This window comes from Podarcis filfolensis, assembly GCF_964270895.1.
Source record: "Podarcis filfolensis genome assembly, chromosome: 2".
In the NCBI taxonomy this organism is placed as follows: Eukaryota; Metazoa; Chordata; class Lepidosauria; order Squamata; family Lacertidae; genus Podarcis; species Podarcis filfolensis.
Genome location: NC_139605.1, coordinates 61,691,517 through 61,701,007, shown reverse-complemented (window position 1 = coordinate 61,701,007; position 9,491 = coordinate 61,691,517). Strand labels below are relative to the sequence as shown.

Genomic DNA, 9,491 nt, shown 5'->3' with positions numbered 1-9,491 from the left:
TTCATCACGGGCCCCCTGTGTCCAAACATTGAAAGTAGTGAATAAAGGTGCAAAAAGCATCTGTAAAAATGACTAGAAGCAAGTCTGACACCAGCAGGCAGCATCCTCAGGCAATTGGGGCTCCTGAGGATGCTCTGACTGGATGCTGTAACAATTGGGCCACAATGCCCAGGAGCAATGTTATGTCGCTCCATGCCTTATGGACAACCACAATGGCATCTAGCTGATGCTGACAGAGCTGCCATCACTATCACCACTGCCACCATCCATCTCTAGTATGCCCCATCCACCTACCACTCTTGTCCTGTGGAAATGACTAATGGCAGGAGGAAGATGGGTGCTGCCTACCATTCAAAAAGTCTCACGCAGCGGACACTGGCATGCTGCTTTAATTCTAGACACAAGGCGACCGCAACATCATGGCTAGTGATTTGCAAAATGTGATGCATATTACAGTGGGGCAGCAAAAAATAATGATAACCTAGCTTTACAAAAAGGAGGTGGTGGTCCGCAACAGTGCAGAGACAGGCAGAACAACGTAAACCAGCCTTCAAATTCCAAGTAGGTTGCCAGGTTTTTCATTCAGTCGGGTCTCCTGTGACTTTTAAAGCATGCAGAACAGGCCAAAATCATCACAGGTTTCCCTATCATAGTGTTGGAAGGGGCCCCCATTGCCATCTGGTCAACCGTCCCCCCGTACCACTAATAAAGCATCCCTGACAGCTTACGTATTCAAAAATACATAACAAAGGAGAGTTCGCCACCTTTCAAGGCAGCTTGAGCAGCTCATACAGTCAGAATTGCTCTTCCAGACCACCACCACCCCTTGCAATTTGAACCCAATGGTTCAGATCCTGTCCTCTGTAGTACAGAAAACCAATTCAATAATAATAATAATAATTTATACCCTGCCCATCTGGCTGGGTTTCCCCAGCCACTCTGGGCGGCTTCCAACAAAATATTAAAATACAATGGTCTATTAAACATTAAAAGCTTCCCTACCCTAAACAGGGCTGTCTTCAGATGTCTTCTAAAAGTCTGGTAGTTGTTTTTCTCTTTGACATCTGGTGGGAGGGTGCCACTACTGAGAAGGCCCTCTGCCTGGTTCCCTGTAACTTGGCTTCTCGCAACGAGGGAACTGCCAGAAGGCCCTCAGCACTGGACCTCAGTGTCCGGGCAGAACGATGGGTGTGGAGACACTCCTTCACTCCATCAAAGAAGCAACTACCTGGCTGTCATATCACCCCTTAATCACCTCTTCTCCAGGCTAAGCACAGCCAACTCCTTCAACCACTTCTATCCACCTTTGTGTCAGGAAACAGCTCAGTGGTTTCTACTTGTCCTGCGATTTGGGAGGCATGCAGGAGTCCTTACCAGAGCCAGAGAGATGAGGATCCTTTTGAAATGCCCCGAAGTGTCAGAACTCAGTGCATCTTCCAAAGACTTACTGTAGGCTGAAAAAAGAGTAGAGGAAGACATCATGATGGGGGTATTAGAAACATACGGCAGAGGACTGATCCTCATCCTACTTCCCACCTGAAGATCGGTTTTGTGCATTTTGTCTTTCCTAATTGTGATCACTGCATACTCACATATTGGCATATGGATGCACAATGCCTCATCTTCACAGGAAACATGGGGGCAAATCTCTCTCTGTCTCTCCCTCCCCCTCTCCCTCCCCCCCCTCACACAGTTTGTGTTTTTAAGTCCACCAATTCCTTAAAGAGGGGTCCTGCACCTCAGAGAACTTTACCGTCTTTATATGCTGTGTTAATTGCTTGGATCTCCTGGTTGTTCCGAGTGGCCAAAATTTCAATGAGAACACTTTCATCAGTTCCAGCCCCCTGAAAGGATTATAAAGACACACGACAGTTGTTAGAATATATTTCGGAGTATCTACAAGCAGGCTACCTATTTTATTTTCTTTTACAGGGGGGGGGGAGCACTGTCTAGAAGTGGCTACATTTCTGGATGCAAGGCATCTCACTGCTGGGGAATACCAGCCCTTGAGCTCACAGGGACCTCCAGAAACCCCCTGCAACTCCTCGATAAAAGGAGGGTGGTTCACGGCTTAGTCAGCTAGAACTGGAATCAGGAACAGCAGGTTATGCTAGGCCAGAAGAAATATCCCTAACAGTCTCACAAGGGCTGAAGAATCTCCTTGAGGGAAAAGCAGAGTAGGGGGTTCCCTACCTCCCTTTCTCCTCATGGAGACCTGAATCCTGGAACTAGCTTTTTTGAGGGGGGTGGGGGTGGATTCCATACTGTTTGATAAGGGTGAGTACCAAAAGGGAATTCCCAGTTTTAGTTTCCAAAGACGGCATGGGGAATTGGCCTCATTCTCTGGGGAATCTTGCTACAAACCTGGGCTATGTGACTCTGAGCCTCTATGGTTTGTAGCCCCCAGGGCAACAAGTGGACTTCCAATTCCCCCCTGTCAAACAAGCCTGCTTGTTCTGGATCTATACTGTAGACACACTTGGAACAGTTTCAACTTGGCCTGCTCCTTACGCATCATTATGTCCTTTGAGTACCAAAGCAAGGGAAAAGTTTCCTTTTCATCTCACTGACGCTTAAAAAGTATCAGTTAGGTGAGTTTCCATTCACAGAACCTAAATCAGAAAGAGAGGGGCCTTCCATGCACCCAGGGCCTGCTGTTATATAACATTAAGCAATAAAGTCACATTTGGGTATATATATCTTACAAAGCTACAATACCTCCATAGCTTTCTTCAGTTGCTTAGCATCATACTGCGCTGGTGTCATCATTAGTCCAAGAATGACCTTTGCCAAGGGCCCCGATATTTCAGATTTCAGGTCAGCTATCAGGTCCTGTCATGGAAAACACAGATCTGAAACCCTGAAGGACTGCTGCCCATCAGGCAGGCAATACTGAGCTAAATGGATCAGTAGTTTTGATTTAACATTCACCCATGACAATGCCCCCTTCATGGATCACTGCCTTGCCCCCTTCATGGATCACTGCCTTGCCGTGGCGAAGGGGCTTGAATAACTCAGAGAAGCTATGAGCTATGCCGTGCAGGGCCACCCAAGATGGACAGGTCATAGTGGAGAGTTTTGACCAAACGTGATCCACCTGGAGCAGGAACCGGCAAGCCACTCCAGTATCCCTGCCAAGTAAACTCCATGGACAAAAGCAACAGGCATATAAAAGTTATGACGCTGGAAGATGAGCCCCTCAGGTCGGAAGGCATCCAACATGCTACTGAGGAAGAGCGGAGGACAAGTACAAGTAGATCCAGAGCTGATGAAGCGGCTGGGCCAAAGCCGAAAGGATGCTCAGTTGCGGATATGCCTGGAAGTGAAAGGAAAGTCCAATGCTGTAAAGAAAAATATTGCATAGGAACCTGGAATGTAAGAACCATGAACCTTGGTAAGTTGGATGTGGTCAAAAATGAGATGGCAAGAATAAATATTGACATTCTGGGCATCAGTGAACTAAAATGGACGGGAATGGGCGAATTCAGTTCGGATGACCATCATATCTACTACTGTGGGCAAGAATCCCGTAAAAGAAATGGAGTGGCCCTCATAGTCAACAAAAGAGTGGCCAAAGCTGTACTGGGATGCAATCTCAAAAATGATAGAATAATCTCGATACGAATCCAAGGCAGACCTTTTAACATCGCAGTAATCCAAGTTTATGCACCAACCACTGGTGCTGAAGAAACTGAAATTGACCAATTCTATGAAGACTTACAACACCTTATAGAAATGACACCAAAGAAGGATGTTCTTCTCATTATAGGGGATTGGAATGCTAAAGTAGGGAGTCAAGAGATAAAAGGAACAACTGGCAAGTTTGGCCTTGGAATTCAAAACGAAGCAGGGCAAAGGCTAATAGAGTTCTGCCAAGAGAACAAGCTGGTCATCACAAACACTCTTTTCCAACAACACAAGAGACGACTCTACACATGGACATCACCAGATGGGCAGCATCAAAATCAGATTGATTATATTCTCTGCAGCCAAAGATGGAGAAGCTCTATACAGTCAGCAAAAACAAGACCTGGAGCTGACTGTGGCTCAGATCATCAGCTTCTTATAGCAAAATTCAAGCTTAAACTGAAGAAAGTAGGAAAAACCACTGGGCCGGTAAGATACAATCTATTTTTTTTTTAAATAATTTTTATTAACTGGCCAATCACATCAAATTAAATCACATCACATAGATTCCAAATTACAAAGCCAAATTTTTAAATTTTGTTGGGGGAACCCATACTTCAAGATCCAAAGGGGGATTCAGATCATCTTCTTATTACTGCGTTAATGTCCAAATCAGTCCCAATCAGTCCAAACAAAATTCATAATTCTATTCAGTCTTATCTTGGTGTTTCCACATCATATCTTGTTCATATAATTTCTATTTTTCCTTTACGATCTCTTCTGTTAGTCTCCTTAAGCTGATAAGCAAAATAATAATCCTGTGTGGATTTCCCGTTCCTCCACTAAGTCCAGATGGTTTCCATATATCTCCTTCGTAGATAACATCGCTCTTTCCATCATAAATTTGGCATTTTTCGCTCTTGAGTCCCACCGAGACGTATGTAAACAACTCTATTTCTCTCTTTCTCCTCCCAGACCCAAGAGCTCCAACAATGCCTCCCAAAATGGCGACGGCATTTTTAACTGCGTCATTCCAAAACTCTTAGCTTTCCAGCTTCGTCTTGAAACATTGCTTTGGTTCGAAAGTTTATCTCCACACAGCCTTAAATCCACAGCTTAAGTCCTTAGTTCCTGACTCATTTGGGGAGGGGATTCTTGTTAAATCACATAATGAAGGGCAGGTTGTTTTTTTTTTTCCCCTCCCCCCTCAAGTCATACCGTATCTTGACGTATCTTCTCATATTTTATTCTTGTCTTGTTATCAGAGATCTCTTCTGTCAGCAGTCTTTACTCCCCTTTTTCCTTGAAGCATGTGCAATTTATCTCGTCCAAATTGTTTCTTTTGAAGATGCTTGCAACTAGAAGCGCGAATCAGGGACGGCGTCCAGGAGTGCCGAAATCCCACAGGAGGGCTTTGTGCCTAGTGCCCCCACCCCCACAAATTCGGGGGTGGTATAGGGCACAGCAGGCAAGGGCCGTCCCCCCCACCATCCTGGGGGGGTTAAGGAGGCTAATTACCCCCATCATAGCCTCCAAATTGCCTCGTGTGGGTCGGAGAGATGTTATTGTCAGCCATCTTCCGATGCGCCACCTAGTGGCCCCCCGGTAAGATACAATCTAAGTCAAATCCCTTATGAATACACAGTGGAAGTGAGGAACAGGTTTAAGGATTTAGATTTGGTGGACAGAGTGCCTGAAGAACTATGGATGGAGGCTCGTAACATTATACAGGAGGCAGCAACTAAAACCATCCCAATGAAAAGGAAATGCAAGAAAGCAAAGTGGCTGTCCAACGAGGCCTTACAAATAGCGGGGGGGGGGGGGGGGGAGAGAAGGCAAGCAAAATGCGAGGGAGATAGTGAAAGATACAGGAAATTGAATGCAGATTTCCAAAAAATAGCAAGGAGAGACAAGAAGGCCTTCTTAAAAAAGCAATGCAAAGAAATAGAGGAAAACAATAGAATGGGAAAAACCAGAGATCTGTTCAAGAAAATTGGAGATATGAAAGGAACATTTCGTACAAAGATTACCATAATAAAAGACAAAGGTGGAAAGGACCTAACAGAAGCAGAAGACATCAAGAAGAGGTGGCAAGAATACACAGAGGAATTATACCAGAAAGAAATGGATGTCTCGTACACCCCAGGTAGTGTGGTTGCTGACCTTGAGCCAGACATCCTGGAGAGTGAAGTCAAATGGGCCTTAGAAAGCACTGCTAATAACAAGGCCAGTGGAAGTGATGATATTCCAGCTGAACTATTTAAAATTTTAAACGATGATGCTGTCAAGGTGCTACACTCAATATGCCAGCAAATATGGAAAACTCAGCAGTGGCCAGAGGATTGGAGAAGATCAGTCTACATCCCAATCCCAAAGAAGGGCAGTGCCAAAGAATGCTTCAACTACCGCACAATTGCACTCATTTCACATGCTAGCAAGGTTATGCTTAAAATTCTACAAGGCAGGCTTAAGCAGTATGTGGACCGAGAACTCCCAGAAGTGCAAGCTGGATTTCGAAGGGGCAGAGGAACCAGAGACCAAATTGCAAACATGCGCTGGATTATGGAGAAAGCTAGAGAGTTCCAGAAAGACATCTACTTCTGCTTCATTGACTATGCAAAAGCCTTTGACTGTGTCGACCACAGCAAACTATGGCAAGTTCTTAAAGAAATGGGAGTACCTGATCACCTCATCTGTCTCCTGAGAAATCTCTATGTGGGACAAGAAGCTACAGTTAGAACTGGATATGGAACAACTGATTGGTTCAAAACTGGGAAAGGAGTACGGCAAGGCTGTATATTGTCTCCCTGGTTATTTAACTTATATGCAGAATTCATCATGCGAAAGGCTGGACTGGATGAATCCCAAGCCGGAATTAAGATCGCCGGAAGAAATATCAACAACCTCAGATATGCAGATGACACAACCTTGATGGCAGAAAGTGAGGAGGAATTAAAGAACCTTTTAATGAGGGTGAAAGAGGAGAGCGCAAAATATGGTCTGAAGCTCAACATCAAAAAAACGAAGATCATGGCCACTGGTCCCATCACCTCCTGGCAAATAGAAGGGGAAGAAATGGAGGCAGTGAGAGATTTTACTTTCTTGGGCTCCATGATCACTGCAGATGGTGACAGCAGTCACGAAATTAAAAGACGCCTGCTCCTTGGGAGAAAGGCGATGGCAAACCTAGGCAGCATCTTAAAAAGCAGAGACATCACCTTGCCAACAAAGGTCTGTATAGTTAAAGCCATGGTTTTCCCAGTAGTGATGTATGGAAGTGAGAGCTGGACCATCAAGAAGGGTGATCGCCGAAGAATTGATGCTTTTGAATTATGGTGCTGGAGGAGACTCCTGAGAGTCCCATGGACTGCAAGAAGATCAAACCTCTCCATTCTTAAGGAAATCGGCCCTGAGTGCTCACTGGAAGGACAGATCGTGAAGCTGAGGCTCCAATACTTTGGCAACCTCATGAGAAGAGAAGACTCCCTGGAAAAGACCCTGATGTTGGGAAAGATGGAGGGCACAAGGAGAAGGGGACGACAGAGGACGAGATGGTTGGACAATGTTCTCGAAGCTACAAACATGAGCCTGACCAAACTGCGGGAGGCAGTGGAAGACAGAAGTGCCTGGCGTGCTCTGGTCCATGGGGTCACGAAGAGTCGGATACGACTAAACGACTAAACAACATGACAATGGGAAAGGAAAACGGGTTTAACCCCTCTCTCCCTGCATTGTTTTCCCAAGCTAATAGTCCAAATTGTCCTACATAAGACACATAATTCTATGCTTTGCTCTACACATGGCAAAGAGAAGGTTCAGAGGGATTTTCACTGGGAAAACAGCAAAGGCTGGAAAGGATAAAAACCCTCCACCCTCTCCAAGTACTTTGCCCTTGATCCACAACCCCATAAACACACATACAGTTATTCTATCCATTGCCTTTTCTTTTTTAAACAAGCAAACATTGGAATTCAGTTTCTGGATTTTCTACCATCTTGTCTAGTTACAAGTAATTAAAAGAGTCAGCTGCTTGGGGTGGGGCTTTTGACTTAAAAGTGGAATATAAGCAAGCAACAGAAAGATGATGGGTGATATTGAACTAAGTTTTAGGCAGATCAGACCTGCTGAAATTAACATGACCATGTTAGGTCCATTAATTCCAACGAGTTTACTCTGCATAAAACTTAGCTAAATACCACTCAATCCATTTTTGTGATGTGCTTTAATTTGCTGGAATCCTATGGGAAGAAGGGTGGTTCAGAAATAAAATAACAGGTGAGATTCACCTAACGAATCCTATTAATGGAAACCTTCTGAAAGGACTTCTGCTTGTGCAATGGGCTTTCCCTCCTCTCTTTGCCCCACATGCCCCCCTCAGCTGGTTCTTTGGTGGGTCAGAAGAAACCCTAGAACAGCACAAGGGTGAAGAGAGGGGAATCATTTCATCTGGCAAGCCAATATGCATGTGCAGATACAATGATTAGAAGAGTTGAATTTCTTCCATAGATTATAATAATGCCAAATTCCTGCTTTTAAAAAGGGATTTATTTATTTTTTAATGACACATCTATGGACATTGGAGGAGACAGCAGCAGATGAAAGGTAAGTACAAATAAATGGTGGTGGTGGAAAGACATACTGGGAAGAACAATAGTAAAATAGAGATAATGCTCTAATTACCCGGCCATAATGAGACTTGTATGCTTGTATGATTTCTTGCCTCTGGGTGTTACTCCGCTGTGTGACAACCTCAATGATAGCATCTTCATCAGTGCCTGAAACCCAACATAAATAAACTATGAGTCATCCAGTTTTTGACAACTCATGAGACTTGACTCTGTTTAGAAATAGTATTTATACTTGACTCCCACATTTTATCCTGGGGAGATACCAACTGACACAGTCCCACTGATACCAATCAAGGGGAGGGAAACTGTTCAAATGAGCATACACCAAGCTGAGATTTTGCTATTCATTCACTGGCAAGAGCAAACATCTTTTCGGGGGGGGGGGGAGAGAGAAAAGGCCAATATTTTCCAGCTTTCTACAAATATGTGAATTTGCTTGTACCATTCCCTCTGCTATTTTGCAAACTGTAAAAAATTGGATGCCCAAATGACCCTGCACAACAAACCAAAGGAACTATAGGCAGTAAACTTCGGTCTCACTCTGTTTAGGCTGAACCAAGATACACAAGAGCACAGAGATTTCTTCTTAACAGCCCCTACACTACATCTTGTAGATGTAGTGGCTCCTAGATACCATGTGGAGGATGCTTAAAGTAAATTGCCTCCAATGATGGACAACTCAATGCTGCAGGAGGCATTATTTTCTTTTCCATATAAAAAATAGACCACACAGCCAAAATTAAGGGATGCCATAGAACGTCAAGACCATCCCTTGGAATTGTCTAAGAGAGGGGTTGTTTACCAAATACATAAGAAAGGCCATACATATATATATTTAGCATCTCTCACCAGAGAATTGGTCCATCAAACTATAATGGGAATCACTGAAATGATAACACAATCCACTAGATATTTCATTTCATCACAGAGCAGTGAGCGAAAGGAGGTAAGAAGTCTCCTCTCCAGTCTCGAAGGGAGTTGCTCTGGAGATGTATCTTGTAGAACAGCCCTTCCCAACTTGGTGCCTTTCAGAGGTTATAATGCCCATCACCCCTCTTGACAATGTTGGCTTGGACTGCTGGGAGTTGTAGTCCAATAACATCTGGAGGGTAATTTGTTGGAGAAGGCCGGTGTTTTAAAAAGTGCTTAAAACACGTTTAAAAAGTGCTTCAGGTAGGACAGATCTCAGTGAAGAAATGTGGGCTTTTAAGACCCTCTGAATTTCCCCCTATCCTG

General features: G+C 44.3%; 1 protein-coding gene across 1 annotated transcript in view; it reads right to left on the bottom strand.

Annotated features, from left to right (window-relative positions):
• The window catches only part of ANXA6 (annexin A6), a 38,870-nt gene that overhangs the window by 6,403 nt on the left and 22,976 nt on the right, over window positions 1-9,491 (bottom strand). Inside the window, exons 16-19 of the mRNA XM_083603978.1 lie at window positions 8,308-8,402; window positions 2,719-2,832; window positions 1,754-1,844; window positions 1,375-1,454 (exon numbers count right to left, since the gene is read on the bottom strand). Of these exons, the coding sequence (XP_083460104.1) occupies window positions 1,375-1,454; window positions 1,754-1,844; window positions 2,719-2,832; window positions 8,308-8,402 (380 nt within the window). The remainder of the gene's footprint in view (window positions 1-1,374; window positions 1,455-1,753; window positions 1,845-2,718; window positions 2,833-8,307; window positions 8,403-9,491) is intronic.